General features: G+C 42.4%; 3 protein-coding genes across 4 annotated transcripts in view; 1 reads left to right on the forward strand and 2 right to left on the reverse strand.

Moving 5' to 3' along the window:
- pkn1a (protein kinase N1a) overlaps positions 1 to 3,708 on the reverse strand; it is a 39,634-nt gene extending 35,926 nt beyond the window's left edge. Inside the window, exon 1 of the mRNA XM_035534948.1 lies at positions 2,900 to 3,708. Coding sequence (XP_035390841.1) covers positions 2,900 to 2,920 — 21 coding nt within the window. The 5' untranslated portion in view covers positions 2,921 to 3,708. The remainder of the gene's footprint in view (positions 1 to 2,899) is intronic.
- A 585-nt stretch (positions 3,709 to 4,293) lies between these two features.
- c16h19orf67 (chromosome 16 C19orf67 homolog) lies at positions 4,294 to 8,796 on the forward strand. The gene is made up of 5 exons (XM_035535034.1): positions 4,294 to 4,873; positions 5,114 to 5,258; positions 5,446 to 5,546; positions 7,296 to 7,436; positions 8,513 to 8,796. The coding sequence occupies exons 1-5, from the start codon at positions 4,611 to 4,613 to the stop codon at positions 8,679 to 8,681; spliced, it is 819 nt and encodes a 272-aa protein (XP_035390927.1). The 5' UTR covers positions 4,294 to 4,610; the 3' UTR covers positions 8,682 to 8,796.
- Positions 8,797 to 8,847: 51 nt separating this feature from the next.
- Positions 8,848 to 17,271, reverse strand: LOC118242699. Of its 2 annotated transcripts, XR_004776992.1 has the most exons (3): positions 15,058 to 17,271; positions 11,621 to 12,724; positions 8,848 to 11,166 (listed from the first exon to the last, which is right to left on the reverse strand). XR_004776992.1 is itself a non-coding variant. In XM_035534862.1 (2 exons), exons 1-2 carry the CDS (start codon positions 17,258 to 17,260, stop codon positions 11,691 to 11,693), a joined length of 3,237 nt encoding a protein of 1,078 aa, XP_035390755.1. In that variant the 5' UTR covers positions 17,261 to 17,271; the 3' UTR covers positions 8,848 to 11,690. The 2 variants fall into 2 exon arrangements, 1 of the variants encoding a protein (XP_035390755.1); XM_035534862.1 differs by having other exon boundaries at positions 8,848 to 12,724.
- Between the last annotated feature and the right edge of the window lie 60 nt (positions 17,272 to 17,331).

Genomic DNA, 17,331 nt, shown 5'->3' on the forward strand with positions numbered 1-17,331 from the left:
ATACATGAATATTACTTCATGAAAAGGGATATTTCAATAAGACCAATTTAGTGCAGTTGGTGATTGCAATCTTGCAGACAACTGTCCAGTGATTAAAACCAAGACGATCTAAGCCTACTTGTAGTCTGCTTGTTTTTGACTGGTTCATCATTACATAATTAGGATCAGATGACATTTATCGTATCTTTACCACATCGAGTACCATTTCACAAAATCCAAACATGGCCAGGATTCTCCAGCGGAGGTGTTTTGTTTTAGGGGACAATAACAAGCCAGCCTCTTCCAAGCACCTGCTGTGATGGTGCCCTCTCACCAGCAGGCTCCGTCAGGCAATGATGGCGTGGCACATGGCCTTGTTTGTTTGGTTGTTTTTCTGTCACGTGTCTGTTCGGTTACACACCATGTGCCACTCAGGTGGTGCGTGTCTCACCTTATTCGCCACATCACCTGTGTCCCATTACGTTATGTGGCTCTTTTATAAGCAGTTTGTGTTGCTATAACTGACTGTTGGGCATTGGTCATGGTGGCTTTCCTTAGTTGTGGTTAGGGCATGTTTTGGTTTCATTTCATTACTTTCATTAAACTCTTCAGTTTCGTTACTCCTCAGGCCCACATTTGCTTTTTCTTTTCCTGTACGTTCTACACCCATTACACCTGTTATGCTCTGTAATTAAATTGTGTAATTTAATATTTGTAATTGTAATTAATGGTGTAGTAACACTGTATTAGTCATACTGAAGTGATATCAAGTTGCCCTAATTGCTTGCTTTAGTGAACATTACTACTGACTTTTTTTCCACCTAGCACTTGAAAGTGCAGGTACCAAATCCCATCCATATTTACGACAGGTTTTCCAGCACTACCAGTGCTCTGGGCTGGCAGAACATTGAGTGTTGGAACTGAGAAGATCCGATGCCCTTTCACTTGGTAGAGCCTCCATGGCGACAGGCTTATACCACACTGTCACCCAAAGAGCACATGACCCCTCACACACTCCCATTGGTCTCCAGCTACAGAGAGCAGTGCCACTAATGAAAACTTTTTATGCATCAGGAGAACTGATGGCTGATTTGCCCGTTTCACAAAGTCAAGACTTAGAACCTTCAAAAAATGAAAGAAAATGCACTTATACGTTTTCAAGTGGACAGATTAGTATTGCGAGGCTGGATGGTGTTAAGAGGCCACTGAAAATAAGTGACACACATTCGTAAAACTGGGAAATCAGTTAATTTACTGTCTGTTTCAAATTAAAGCAACAATCTCTTATCATTGCTATGGTTGTCACAAGTGTGTGTCAGTGTGCAAGTATATCAAGCAATCAAGCGATTTCTCCCTGAACCCACTAAGTGTCCAAGCCTCTGTCTCCGAGCATAACTGCTGCATGACGTCAGGAAGGAATTTATGGGAAGTGTCTGTATACAGAATCCCCAGGATCTGTGTGTTTATGTGTGCGTCAGAGTGTGAGAAAAACAGATACTGGGGTGGGGAGAAGGATTTAGTGACTGAACACCTGAAGGAGGGGAAAGAAAGAAAGAACAAATAAAGTATGAGATGTGAACTTTGGTTTATATCCACTCTGAATTACGATGGGAGATCGGGCTTATGACAGAAACAGCCTCTGCAGCATGTACTATATAACACTTATTCCTTTGACCTCGGGGAATAGATGTACTAGAGGCTTCATATGACCACATTTTCTGGACTTGTTTTTGCCCACTTCTCTTTTGCTTGTTTCACATAATACTGAAGCATAGCGGGTATGTCTGTAAGTGTTTTTGTGTGTGTGTGTGTGTGTGTGTGTGTGTGTAAGAACACTCCAAAAAGCCAAAATGGTCCAGTCATTTTCCCCCTGACAATCCAGTTAAGCTCAGTGCATCAAGATAAAGGTCACCCAAGTCTCACAAAGCCACTATCACTGGGTACACACACACGCACACACAGGTGTGGAAGTTGACCAGTCTCACCCCTGTCTTGGAAGTTGACCAGTCTCACCCCTCACCCTGCCTAGTTCTCTCTCCCTCTTGTCTGTAGGCTATACATTCAGTGCCATTTCCTCTTTTCATGTCAACTCGCCAGTCAACTTCTCTTTATCTTACTGGCTGCAGTCTGTGTTACATTCATATATATATATATATATATATATATATATATATATATATATATATATATATATATATACACACACACACACACACACACACACACACACACACACACACACATTTTTTATTTTATTTATTTATTTTTTTCAGTACTATTACTGGCCACCAAAACTGAGTTCCATGTTTAGCTGCAAATTTCTGTAGCTATATCTCTTCGTTCATTCAGGGGGTAGGAAACTATTCTGCTCAGTTGATAATGCTCATGATTAAAAACAAACAAACAAAAAAAACTGGAAACAAAACTAAACTCTGTAAGTCTTCCATCGGCTATTCTAATGGACAGCTTGCCAAGTGACAACGTGTAACACCTCATACTGCCGTGGGAGGTGTCAAGATAAACATAAATATTGGTATTTTGACACACTGCGAGTGTCAAACCGAGTCCGGCTAGTTGGAGCTTCACAAAAGAACCGGTGCCCGGCTTCGTGTATATCACACGGTGTTTTCCCTGTGCTACTCCCTCACGCCGTTTAAAAATGCATGGACAGCGGGTTATTACGGGCAAGCAGATCTGCTCGGTAGCCACGGGGCATTCACGACGACTCGATGCCATAACGACGCAGCCGAAGCAAAATTATTTATTGTGATTATTTGTGGAGTACAATGCCAAAACACGTGGACACGTTAAAGTTGCACAAGTTAGCATAGGCGAGTCGCCCTGTAATATGGCGGCGGGTAGGACGTTAGAAGTCAAATCTGTTAACAAGTGTAATCCTGCGTCGATTAAAGGCACTTACCTGAACTGAATCGTTTGCCATATCGGTTCTTTGGAAAAAACCGTCGGTACGGTGAATCTCCACGGATTTATCAGGTACTCCAAAGGAACGGAAGCAATCCTTTCAGATAAGATGTGATCCTGTATGTTTGATAATTGTTTTAAAGCAAAATCCAACAATGCTTCAATAACATATCCCGACGCTTATATACTATAAGATTCACTCGTGTCCAGTGTTCCGCAATACATGTCATCCGTGGTTCAACCAAAATGTATTTTCCCAAAATGAAAGGGAGAGCTTTTCCACCCAAAACATCAATCAACTAGCAAGAAGTTAAAACAATTTCTACAAAAAAAACCAACACAAGAACATTAAAACCTCTTTAGTTTATGGCTATCTAGCGTCGACCATCATTTGACTAACAACGGTGGACACTCTTCATCCGTACCCATGACACGCTCAAACACCACCGACTTCTTCAGACGCATCACCGGACAGAAACATGTTCATTTGCTGGCTGCTTCAAAACATGCAACTTGAACTGAGCAAATTGAGCCAGCTGAAGCTACAGCTAGCTGACCAGCTAGAGCGGGCAATAAGTTGCTCTGTTCAGTACATCTCACCGAGCCATTTGTTAGTCGTCGCCCGTCCAATAACATAAATGATCGCAACCACCGCTTGCCCTCAGCCAGAGCTGACGATATCTGTATTAGCGACAAGTAAAATAACTCCGTAAACGCGTCCTTTTTTTTTGTTGGTTTTATTACTTGCTCGGTCAAAAAGATAGCTGCATTCGGGACCTTGAATCAATATCGGCTCGAGCGGGAGGGTCCACGGTATCCCCAGGCGCGCGGGCGGGCTCGCGCAGTGACAACAGGGAACCAGAGCGCGCTCTACAAATCATGTGATCAAATTGAGGAAAGACAATAAAGCCTCATCGGGTTTACTTTATAATTCAAGCATTACTAAATGTGCGTTTAAAAAAAAATAAATAAATAAAATAAATGTATTTTCCATATATTTGTCTTAGGTAATTTTAATATGCTAACTTGTATTTACTGAATTCCATGTTTACTGTTTTGTACTTGATTATGACACTATAATAAAGTCATAATGCTGATGTCGTACTATTTAATTCTTTACGGAGGTTACTGATCCTCGGAACATTTTTTTTCTAGTGACTGAGTTATCACCGAATGACATATGAATTAAATAACTGTAAAATCTTTACAGTAAAGTAACGATAATTTTTATATTTGTTTCTGGATACGTTACACGACAATATTCGAAGTCGCACACAACTAGTATTTTGCAATTGCGAGCACTAAATTTTACGTTAAATATCTGAAACGTTCCCGGGCTCTTCAACAAGTCACGTGTTTACCGTTGAGGGAATTTGCTGTGTGGGAATCACTTGAACCTTCATCGACATTTCAGCTTTGAACATAACAAACGTACAAATTCGGTAACATAACATTGTCTCTTCAGCAGCACTGAATGACAAACGAAGCCTAACTGTATCATACCTTTTTATTTCGACGGTGTATGCTAACTGGCTGAAACGCTAGTCTTTTTTGAGCGAAGAGATGGTTGTTTAGTTAGCACAACTGGTAAAAAAAAAAACCGCTCGCGATTAGCAAGGCGCTGAGCCTAAAAAGGAGAATAATTCCGAGTCATCACAGAAAGGAACGAGTAAAGCACGCAAGACGCTACATTTTGTTCATTTCAACAGATGAAACGTTTTATTACTTATCGTATACATAACCACAAATTATTTGTCTTGAATCCACTTGACTTTTTCGCATCCGTAATTCCGGACAGCAGTGTATTGGCGCCGTTTGCCGGTGAAGAAATGCACTGCGCGCAACCACAAAGGGCCGCGACTCCGTCCCAGTCGCAAATGAGAATAATGGATAACGAAATACATCACATAGAAGAGCAGCTCCACTATCTTCTTAGCAAAACCGACGAGTTTCAGGATCACCTCCTGTACAGGTGCAATGAAAATAATTTTTTGTTTCATTTCTTTTAAATGCCATTTGTCGTCCTGATTTAAATGATGTCTGTATTTGCCGTTGTCTATATTCCAAATTCCAGCAGTTCTTAGGAAGTCGCAGTGTTCTTGTGCAAACACACAGACCCACCTGCAAACAAATCAGAACAAAACTGATAACTTTAGATCATTGCAAGTTAACATGACCAACTGAAAAACCACCCTTTCTATGGGCCCTGTAGCCAAGGCTGTTTAAAGAACAAGGGATTTGCTGAAGCGGTGCAATCATTCCTGCGGGTTTGTCAGTTATTCTTCACCTACCTGGAGTCTCTGGCCCGTGACTCTTTTCCTGATCGTTCTCACCTGCACCCCTACATACGCCATCGAGTAAGAACCTGTGTTCCACTCATCGATCCAAAACAGCACTGTGCTTGTGTGTTGATGTAAATGCCTTCTTATTTTGTAAATACCTTTGAATACTGTTTTGAGATCAAGCCTGTGTTTGACTGGGTTTATTTTGGCTGCAGACGCGCGCACACGCACGTATGCTCACTGCCTCTGTTCTCTCCTACAGCTGTTGCACTTCACTCAGCGGATGTGCACTAGGCTGGAGCAGATGGTGCTCATGTTCGCCTCCTTTGGCTGGGTCTCTCTGGAAGAGTCTGACCCGTCCGGGTAAGAGCCCACCGGACACCATACCCACGTGTGGCCTTACAGTGCCCCTCTACAGTCTCTTACAGTGTAGAGGGAGCGCTGACCAAACAAGAAAGGGTGAAAGAAAGCTTCCTTCCATTGTAAACAGCAGTGGCGGTTTTTAAAGGGCTACACACAATGATTAAGCCTTACATTTAGAACTTAGTTTTTTTCTCCCCAATATATTTATTAAGGTTTTCAGTCATGGTAACAGACAAAATATACAGTAAATTACAGAATACAAAAATATATATTTAAAAAAGAAAAATATAAAACACAAAAAGGATATACAGAATGACATTTCTGAGCAGACAATTAACTCCAAGATGATTGGCATGCAGGACTTTGAAAGGGGCACTAAAGGCTCGTTTGCCTTATTGTTGCTAGTACTGCATTGCTAAACATTTTGCTGGAGATTCGACACGCCATGAGTATCCCTCACTGTCTGGTCATTGTGCTCTTGACCCGTGCCGTGAACAAACGTACACAAACCCCGACACCGCTCTGGAAACTATGAGATCCATGTGGACAAAACACAGCTGTTGTCATCTGACATTTACAGCAGGCTGAAGATGACCTTTCAGCAAAATCCAGATGTAAATCCTAGCATAACAATGTTCTGGCTTTAAAAAAAAAAAATTATTATTTTTTTTGCAAAGTTTATAACTGAAAAGGGATTGCTGAAATCAGGTAATGTTTCACTGTGACATTAGTTACACTGTGCTTAAATATGGCATTTTTACTGCAATGTGTTCATCTTACCAAGGCTTTTCTCTCATGATTCCATCATTATGCTCCTATAATATACACTATACTATGCACTAATGCTCCCTAATGCCATTTTAATTGTATTTGATTATCCTAATGCATGTTATTATATGGAAAGGAGTGATTGGTTGACTGCATCTTATAGGTACGTTCTCTCTCCTCCCCCTTCAGCATCTCTCATTTCTACATCGGCCAGTGTCAGGTAGATAGCGTCAAGGTTTCGATCTTCCGCTACTGTTGCCCCACCCCCTTCTTGGCCTTGCCCAATAGCAAGCTATACAAGTGCATGCGCTGGAATGTGGAGTATGAAAGAGGATCAGATGGGGGAGGACAAGAGGAAAAGAAAGAGGCGTGGTCAGCGGGAACCTGGGACATGGAAAGAGGACAGGTGGAAAGAGGGAGAAAGGCGGAAGGACAGGGAATCAACAGCACAGAGTAGTGAGTGAGGCTGAGAGAAAATGAATGATCTTTTTCACCCCTCTGCAATTCTGTCTCTCAGATGAGTGTTTTCCATTTGAAAGTTCAGGAAGTAGTGTTGTAGGTCTGTGTTGTAAATGGCAGTCTCATGTTACATTCTGTAAGAAACGTAGTGCATTAGCTACACAGCCCATGAAATCCATTAAACTTTCATAGTTCAATTGATGTCAGGTAAGCAGCTATATCAGACTTGTGAGGTTTTGAGCACTGACCTTTCGAAAATCATCTTATGCTTGTCAGTAAACAATAAGAGATGAAGATTTATTAACAAGTGAAACATTAACAAAACAAACCTTTTGTATTTTTGCTTGTTATGTACGAAGTCATGACAATAGTGATTGTAATGATGGTAACAATTTAAGGAACCCATTACAGCAATACTTCAGGCCATGTATTAACTTATACTGACAAGTAGTTCAGTATGGATAGTGCTGTCCATGATGTTAAGACATTAGATCTGTAATCTGCCCCAATCTCCTCTCATAGCTACTTCCTGTGCTGCGAGGACATCCCCGTGGGGGAGAGAGGAGGAAGAGGAGAGGAGGGCCAAACAAGAAAGGGGATGTGGTCCATAGGCCAGTGGGTGCAAACATATCCAGACCCCAACGCCGACCACATCTACGACTGGTAACCCTAGCACATCTCACACAGGGAGGGGACTCACGGCAGTGTTAGCCTTGTACCATGGAAGACGAACCCACACTCCAAACAGCAACTGTCTAGCACTTCACAGGAGATTTAGTTCCAAGGTTAAATATAGTCCTACATCACCATTGCTTTTCAGACATTTATGCTCGGGGGGCCCTACAAAATTCCCCCCTTTGAAAAGGTTGCGTCACGGTCCGTGAAATGTGACTTTTCCCATGAAATATCCGTTTTTATGTGGTATGCAGGATTTTGTTAATCGCATACATCCTAACAGTTTATGGCTTAACTCAACACCTTGTGTTGAAGAGTCAAATGAGAATATTATGCAGGGCTGATTATTTAAATGCAACGAACACTGACGTTCCTGGTTTTGACAAAAACCTTTCATTGGAATTAAAAACATCGCTGTTAGGTTTAGGTTAGGAAAATGATTGAGGCTCCAGCGTGTTGCATGCCGACTTCTATAGACTACTTCTTCTATGAGGCTGCAGCAGTCTAGTCGAGAGCGAGCCCTTTCAAAACCATAGCCTGGTCAAAACATGGAGAAGTATTTTAATCTGTGAAAAAGCATGAAGCCTAACCCCATCTCCTGGTGTTCTGTGCTTATCATGACATTAAAGTAGGCCGTTAACCTTGCCATGCTATGATAAATTACTCCTAGCTAGCCAACCTACGTAATTATCTAAGTGTTACTTCAATAGCTAAAGCCATGAAATGTAGCATGTCTTCTAAAATACATGAAATCCATCATTTTTGAGAAACTCTGACCGTGAAGTTAACCAATTTTGTGTCAAATTTAGTAGGGCCCTATTAATGCTATATGGGATTTAACATTTAAATACAACTAGTTATGCGGTTGCCGCCTTTCTAAAGCATCACCATGTATTCTTTACCTGTATGAGGTTTGGCCAAAAAAAGCATTTATTTTAGTTCTACCGATAGGCAGAAGACAAGCCGGGACACACACATTTATATTCTAACACATGAAGCTCACAGCAGGCTTCAGTTTTGGGTTTTGTGCTACATATGCAATACATGGCTGTGTGTGTTGTCAGGGTCCTGTGTGCAGTTCCTCAGGGTCAGTACAAGCAGTTGGTGTGTCTGGGTGAGAAGGAACCCTTAAACTGCATCGCCACAGATTACCTGCTGGAGGCGCTGTTCTCTGGAGCAGCACCAAGCATCAGCCATGGAAGAGGTCCATGTACTGTTCATAACATGGCATGAAGAGCCATGACACCTTGTGTTCATAACGCTTTGTTCATGTTGATTAATGGTGTGTTAGTTCATACTTTTGCGGTCTGATGTTTTATAGGATAAACCCTGCCTAGAAAAATGTTTGAGCGAGGTCTTCAGTTGTATGCTTAAATGTTCAATAAAATAAAACTGAAAGTTCATTAAACAATCCACTTTTATTTTTCAGCATTCAAATGGTACTGACCAACAGTCATTACTCTTATAAAATATGAAAAACATTCATTGGTGAGTAAAACGAGCTGCCATGCTTTGATGTCCACATTTACAAATTGGAAACAAATACAAAAATAACATTCCTTCATTTTAAAATAAATTACAAAAATATACATGTTGGAGATGTACCCAACACTAATAATTATGTTTGTTGTGCATAATTCATTTGACATCAGAGTGGATATGTGGTTTTAAAAAGGGCATGTATTAATTTCTTATTCCAGTTTTGTAATTCTGGTCCCACATTTTAAACTACATTATTTATAGTACATCATTAAACATGATTGTGGACAAGTCCAGAAAATTGTAAAAGCCTCAACATTATGAAGGCAAAAGGTGTCAAAAGCTGGAAAACAGTAGTACTGGTCTGACTATTCCTATTCAATTCCCTGATTGTAGTAACACACTGACTAAAATTGTAAAGGAAACAAATCAAATCCACAGTTCAAAGAAAAACAAGTCTAAATATCCTAGAATGCCTAGAATATCCTAGAATGTATACGCTTCAGTTTAAATAATCTAAGTCTCAGTGGACCATTTAATCTTTCTAGCATCCATCTATATCCATGTGATCATTAAGGAACTCAAGTACAAGGACAATGGCATTACAGCATAAACACTCAAAGTAGGGACTTGGGTTTTAACTATAGAATCACTTACACATCCAAAATCTCATTTATACTGCTGCAAGTCATGGTGAGGCACCAGCTACATACAAACAGAAGGACACATTTCACAGGAAACGGGCTAGTACAATTACAAAATATTACAATAAGACATACAGGCAAAGTTTCTAATATAATGAATTTGACACTTCATGTCGGATACAGTGTAGGACAACACATGATGGCAAAAACCATTCATGAAAGCAAAAATGGCATTTCTGGCGTCAGGGGTAATAGGGAGGCACAGAAAATCCGATGTGGATTTTGCCTGTGTGGTGTTTCAGTTCAGCCCCTACTAACATCACTGAATCTAGACAGCTAGTTCTTAATTGTACGAATTGGTTAAAAATATATTTGTGTATTTGTGCTTGTTTTATATCCATTTTATTTAGAAACTGAGCACCATTTTTGCAATGTTCACAACAGTTCTGCTCATCCTGCGTGAAGTTCAGTGCAGCTAATGTATATTTATATCTTATCTGGTGTGAAACGAAGGCTGTTGATGAACGCTTTAAAAACAAACTGAAAACTCCGTCTACAACCTGTATTTATATGCTACAAATACTTCCTCACATTTTTGCTACAGTACAACCCATTCCATTTCTTTAACAATGCCACCCAAGTTACAATGAACTGCTGCACCTTGAAGGTCTGAAATATGAAGGTCTCAATAGCAAGGGGGGAAAAATAAAAAATAAAAAAAAAATAAAAAAAGAAATTCTTGAAGCTAATCCTTTAACTTAATATAAAATACTCTGACTCCATTGCCTCATCAATAGAGGAAATACTTCTAGAGCTGTACTGCAGCATCATCATGGAAGATTCGGAGTTATATTTCCTGGATTAATCAGAGCTTCAGTTCTGTTTGGCAAATCTATATCCAGTCCTGAATTTTCAAATTATTTGAAGATTATACCTGGACTTCAACAACTATCCATGTTCAGTAACATGAATTAACAACTAGTAAATACAAAATCAGTTTTATAGTCGAGGTTGGCGGTTTAACATCTCTGGTCTACACCAGACCATTCTTCTCTCCCCCCCCTTAGCCTTACTGGTTTACAGTGCTTTAGTCTGTTAATTTCACACACATGATGAAAAAACTGTCAACAGGCAACGCGAAGATTCGACCATAACCTTGGATGCCAACTTTCACAAAGACTTTGGAAAATGGAAGATTCTAGTATATCCAGTACAATGACCCACTTTAAGACCAGAGGCCTTCTCTCCTTATTTCCTCGGAAATGGACATTGTTCCTTTCAATTACAGAAAAAAATGAGGATGACGGTCAGTCTTTCAGACAGTCAAGTACACTACTCAAAGACAAAGCAGGATGTAATCAATCAATCTCCATGAGGTCTGGCATAAAACCAGACAGAACTATTTGCTCATCAAGTTGCTCAGCTAAACAACTGTAGATGAACATGAATGAGCCTTGTGAGAGCACAGTCTTCACAGTAAACCTGATTAAGTAAATGGCCTTTTGGCTCCAAGGGCTGGTGTGATACAGCAAAGCCATCCGTCAGAGGTGGGACGTGTAGTGTACAAGATGACTCAGCCCAATGTGCTGTGTATTCTAGACAAAGTGTAAAAAAATGGATGGCTGTCAGTAACATGGGAGGAGAGAAGACGCCGTCAATTACAGACACCATGTGCGAGACCACAGATTATGTCACGTTACACAAGCCAAACGGGATTTTAGCTAAAACCATTTGTTGATGATGTAACTAAGACAGGCAAGTTGACATTCAGAACTTCTTGCATGTAAACCAAAAAGGAAGAGAATTTCTACGTGGCACCTGTCACAAAAGTACCGAAACGGATGCTATGGATGCTAAATCAGCACAAAAATGTAATGTTAAAAATATGCATGGTTCAGAGAAACCATAACATTCCTCATTCGTGTTTCTCATTCCCAAACTCAAGATCAACCAGTTCATCCAAATTTTTGGTCTCTCTCATCCCCAAAATCCTGAACCATGGGGGAAAAACAAACAAACAAACAAACAAACAAAAACAAAAACCCGTACCTGAAAATCCAGATCACTGGAAACACTACCCCACCACCAATCCCCCGTCTTCAGTTAAGTGTCTTTAGCCTTAATGATGAGTCTCCACCTCGACTACTGTCCACTCCCCTTGAGGGGAGCTACCTGAAGCCTCAGGCGAAAAGCTGCTCACGCATGTGACTGTGGCAGAGGTTGGGGTGATTGGGGGCAAGAGGTCAGGCCACAGGCTGGTCTCCAAAGGACTGAGCGTTCCCCCCGCTGACGTGAGCAGGAGCGGTGGGCAGCCATCTCCGGACAGCAGCAGTGTCTGGTTGATCAGCTGCTGGACGATGTCGACCTTCTTGCTCCAGTCAAGCTCTGGAGGACAGGGCCACTGGGGTAGGTGGGAGGGCGTGAGAGGAGGCTGTTCAAGCGCAGCAGGAGGGTTTAGCTGTGCCTGGTCCTTGATTGATTCTGCCCAGTCACACAGTGAATCATCTCCCGAAGCATTGTTTTTTGGAGAACTGGAATGGGTCTCCATGTCGCTACTCATGCCTTTAATGGATCTTTCACATTCTGTCATTTCTGCCTTCTCTTTTATCACCATTTCCTCTACTTTCCTATTGCCTTGGTAGTCGTCCTCTGCCTCGCTGGGCTCCAATGCTTCATAGATGGTGCAAAGTCCAGAAGGGGAGAGAAGAACTGTAGTCATTGCCTTTTGTTGCTTGTTCTGGTGCTTATTTCGTTGTTCCAGTTCTTGCTGCCACTGCATGATCTGCTGCCTCTGCTCCAGCTCCTTCTGCTCCTGTTGAAGCTGCAGCTGAAGCAGATGCCTCCTCTGGTTCTCCAACTCACTCTCCTTCAGCTCCCCCTCTTGCGCTTCCTCCACAAGCACCTCCTTGTGCTGCTCCTCCTCCTCGCGTCTCTCAGCCCGTCGGCTCTGTTGCTCATGGCGCTGTTCAATCTCCCAGAGCTTCTGCTGGTGACGCTCTAGCCGTCGGAGCTGAGCATTGGTGCCTGTGCTCTGCGCTCGAGGATTAAGGCTGACAGGCAAATGAGGCAAGTGGGTTATGTGATCCACATGTGGCCGGAGGCGGGGCTGCAGGTCGATTGTGGGCATTTCTTGCAAGAAGCAGAGGTTCCTTCCTGTAAACAGGGGAAATGGTCCAAGCAGGAGTTAGAAAGGGAAAGAGCAGCAAAGCAACAGAGTGAACGTGTGAAGTAAGAACACATTTAGTGTGATGAAAGGGGTGGAAGCATAAATCATTACAGTGGAGGGCTATGCAAGTGGCAGATAAGCATAGACAAACGACCAACAACAAAATAAAATGACATTTAATACATTTGCAGAAAATTGCTCAAAACGAGAAATTTGTGAAAAGATTTTGTGCAGGTTTTTTGCAATGAAAGCGGCCACACCCTGTATATGCAGTAACCACTAGCTTGCAAATCCATATCTTGTTAAAAAAATTTAAAACCCTTGACAACCCTTTAACAGTGCAGTTAGTTGAACTCATGCAAGACTGAGCACTCACCATGCATATTAGAACCAAACAGCAATGTTTGTTGGTGCGCCAACACGGTTTGAATAAAATGCATACAAATTCCATGCCCACACACACACACACACACACACACACACACACACACACACACACAGAGTAACATGCATCAAGCAAGCCACTAGTGAACTTTCACTGTTCTGGTGGGCATGCAGTTCAAACAAGTGAGGTTGTAGTGAAATAAGTGCTTTATGCCAGCAAATGCATCTTAAGGGAGTGTGCAATTTGAAACAAACATTCAAGTGAACAGAATTAACAGTCTTTTCAGTGCAGGTCAGTGCGCATCAGACAGCTGTTTAAAAGTTCATCCAACTGAACTCAGGTTGGCTGGGTGATTAAAGCAGTGCACTTCCTCAGTACAGAGTTGTGAGGGGGCGGGCGAAAAGCCGAGGAACCAAACCACACATTCAAGAATGACCAAAAAAATAAATTCAATTAAAAAAAAAAAAAAAGTAAAAAAAAAAAAGTAAAAAACAAACAAAAAACAAAACCAACCAAAAAAAAAGGGGGGGGGGGGGGGGGCGGAACAGAGAGGGAGTGAAGGACTAAAAGCACCTTGATAACGACTGAGATCCAGAAGCCTGGTAGTATCAGATCTCGCTTGAGGTCCTTCCTCCTCGGGATGGTGGAAGTCGAGGAGGATAAAAGGGTTCAATAAACAAAGGAGAGGCGGACAAACCAAAACTGGGCATGTGGGAGATGACGAGAACAGAATGGAAGCATACTGGGATTGGAGAGCAAAAACCTTCCCTGTTGGCAGTCGCACAAGTCCAGCATCACCCTCCCGCCCCCTTTCATTTACGCAGTGGGGAAATGTTAAAACCGTCAGTTGCGTTTAGCAATAATTGTTATAAAGCTACGACAGACAACAGGACCACTATCAAATGGAGTTAAAGAAAAATCAGCATTATATTAAGAGGAATCGTAAGATTTTACTCCCCTGCTTTGCTAGCATTTACATCTTTATTATATTTTGAATTGTAAAACGAACAAACAAACAAAAACCTAAAGTTAATAATAAATGTACATTTTAGAAAAAGAACTATATGGGCTATAAAATTGTATTATGTTTGAATTATAAATGGAACACTCAGGAAGTCAACCCACTGGAAATATTGTGGCTGAACATTGGCAAGTCCATGCATTGCAATGACCAAAAACTTCATTTAAGAGAATTGTTACTTTAATGTGAATGCAATTCATCATCCCCCAACAATTTGTAAAAAAAATATACTGGAAAGAGAAAAAATGTGTTAAATGGCCATCCTTTATTTAAAGCCAAGACAGTAAGTACTCAAAAAAAACAAAAAACAAACAAATACCAATTACCACAACTTAAAGGGTGAGGGTTAAAGAACCCTAAAGTGCATAAGAGCAACAGGGCATGTGTGTGGGTGACAGGAGTAAGGTTAACAAGGACAGGAGACTGATCAATAATAATAATAATAATAATAATAATAATAGTAATAATAATAATAATAAACACCAAAATACAAAAGTTTAGTTAGCATTTTCAGTAAAAATATCAGGATAAACACACAGATCTGTCAAAAGTCCAATCCATGGTTCTTTTTTGCTTCAACGCTCTTTTTGTTGATGTTCTGAGAACTCCACAATTCTTTCATGCCAAATCAAGGCAACAGACAGCATTAGTTAAAAAAAACAAACAAACAAACAAAAAAAAAAAACGCACGAGGGAGGGAGAACAGTTGCCCTAAATGTAAATAGTAGTAGCTATTGCACATACAGGAATTTTAAGACCCATAGATGTAACTGTACTAGTAATATGTTGGAGTGGCACCAGCAAACATTTAATCTTTTTTTCCACCCCCACCCCGTTTTTATTGTATCATTAATACAATAAACCTGGGAAGATCTTGACACGGAGTGGACACTGAAGTGCATTCTATACATTACCTGCCAAGGAGCTATCAGTCTTTTCACATACAGTGGAGTAGTATGGATGCTGAGAACTATGATCCCAGTCGTCTTCTCGGTTCTCCGAGGAGGAAGTGTCGGTCAGTCTTCCCTCAGTGGGCACGTCGGGCCCTAGTGAGCATGACTCCGGCATTTCTTCACTGGCCTTCCCACAGAGCATGTACTGATGCTCAGGCTTGGGCTGAGGCTCCCCTTGCTGGCCAATGTTAAGCAGGTCGACATCTCCAGGAGCACCAGTGGGTGTAAGGGTTAGCTCCTTGATAAGTGATGGATCTTTGGCCTCATCCGGAAGCTGCTCTTCATTCTCCAGGGAGAATATTCCTGGGCTTTTAGCACAGCTCTCAGTTGTAGATTGGGCATTGGAATTGGAGGTACAGTCAAAGCCATAGGAAGCAGCTGAGGTGGCAGACTGAGGGGTGTCACTACCCCCACCTCCTTCCATCTCCACACAGGCCTCCTCACGCTCCTGCAACACAGAAAAGCTCGGAGCAACTTGTGTGCTGCTAAAGCATTCATGACCAGTGGCAACAGGTTCTGCAGTAGGCTCACTGATCTGCATCTCGCCTTCAGTGTCACTAGCTTCTCTCGTGGCTGAAGATGATGATGATGCAGCAGATGTTGGTGCAGTTCTTAGACCACCCAACACATCATCAGCAGGCAGAGTCTTTAGTTCTTCATCAGCATGTTGAAGACAAATTCCCAAATCTTGCATGATGTCCGGCAGAGCGACAGGAGCAGGGTTGACTGGTAGAGACTGCTGTTGCTGGTCCTCCAATCCAGGGCTTATACTGTAATCTTTTAGTTCCTCAGGGGTGCTGGTATCACTGCAACTGTGTGCGAGTAGTTCTGGACCACTCAATGTGCTAGAATGAGACACGTTTTGGAGACTGGGTGCCAAGCCTGGTTTGAGGCAGGCATCCAAATCTGTTGCATGCACTGGGACATGCTGGGATGAACTTGGGGTGGGATCCATAAAAGCTGGGGGATGAGGTGAGGATGGGCCTCCTTCAGCATTTCCCACCTCCAGCCAAGCCTGGGCAGGGGCTTGGGTTGGGGTTTCTGAATCTTGTTGCCAGGGGTTAGATGGAGGACTAGAGAGGGGAGCTGGGTCTGGTTGAAGTGGCTGGACCCAGGGATCAGCAAAAAGATTTGCTTGGCCCCACTGGGCTGCAGGAGGAGCCAAAGGAACAATGGGTGGCGCTTGCATACGGTTCAGGTTGTCCAATCTGTAGTCTTCTGCAAAGTCATCTTCGTCTGCATTTCCATAACTTTCAAGCCCACTCTCAGTAATGCCTTCACTGGCCATCTCCACATCTTCATCCTCATCCTCATTGTCATGGCACTGCCTGTGTAGGTCTTCTGCTCTTTCAGAACCCACTTCCATATCATAGACACGATCATAGTCGTCATCTTCATCATCATCATCTTCATTGGCAGGAATGTCAGGGACCCTCTCAAAATCTGGAGATCCAGCAGATGCACCTTCACCATCAGCACCTTTCAGGCTGGCATCACCTAAATCATCTATACTCTCAGTGCCCTCAAGGACACCAGGAGCACTAAGCTCGGAGCCTCCTTGCTGGCTACAGCTAACATCCTCAGAGTCGAGTTCTGAAGCCACGCCCCCTGCTCGCCACACTGATCCAGTCAGACCGGCCGAGCCGGGCCTGGACTCCTCTGTAGGCTGCGTACCACTCATGTCAGACACAGACACCTGCTGACTACCCTCCTTTTCCTCCTCTTCATCTTCATCATTGTGAATCAATTGCTCCGCCTTCTCATCTTCATCGTTGTGAATCAATTGCTCTGCCTTCTCAGCTGCATCGTTGTGAATCAATTGCTCTGCCTTCTCAGCTGCATCGTTGTGAATCAATTGCTCTGCCTTCTCAGCTGCATCATTGTGAATCAATTGCTCTGCCTTCTCATCTTCATCGTTGTGAATCAACTGCTCCGCCTTCTCAGCTGCATCAATACCCTTAGGGGGCACAGTGGCAGCAACAGGGAGCTCAAATGCAGAAGTGGTTACAGGTTCTGGTGGCAACACTTCCTGGGCTGTTGAAGCCACGACCGCAATATAGTCATCACATTTGTGAGCTTCCTGTTCCACTGGGCCAGACTGAAGACTAACAGGACTTTCAGCTACTAGCTGTACACCCAATGGCTCAAGACCTACCATTGCCATGTTGGGAACAGTCTTTACATCTGAAGGTTCTGAGGCAGGCAATTTCCCAACCCTAACCCAATCTCCGTCAC

This window comes from Electrophorus electricus, chromosome 16 (assembly GCF_013358815.1).
Source record: "Electrophorus electricus isolate fEleEle1 chromosome 16, fEleEle1.pri, whole genome shotgun sequence".
Taxonomy (NCBI): domain Eukaryota; kingdom Metazoa; phylum Chordata; class Actinopteri; order Gymnotiformes; family Gymnotidae; genus Electrophorus; species Electrophorus electricus.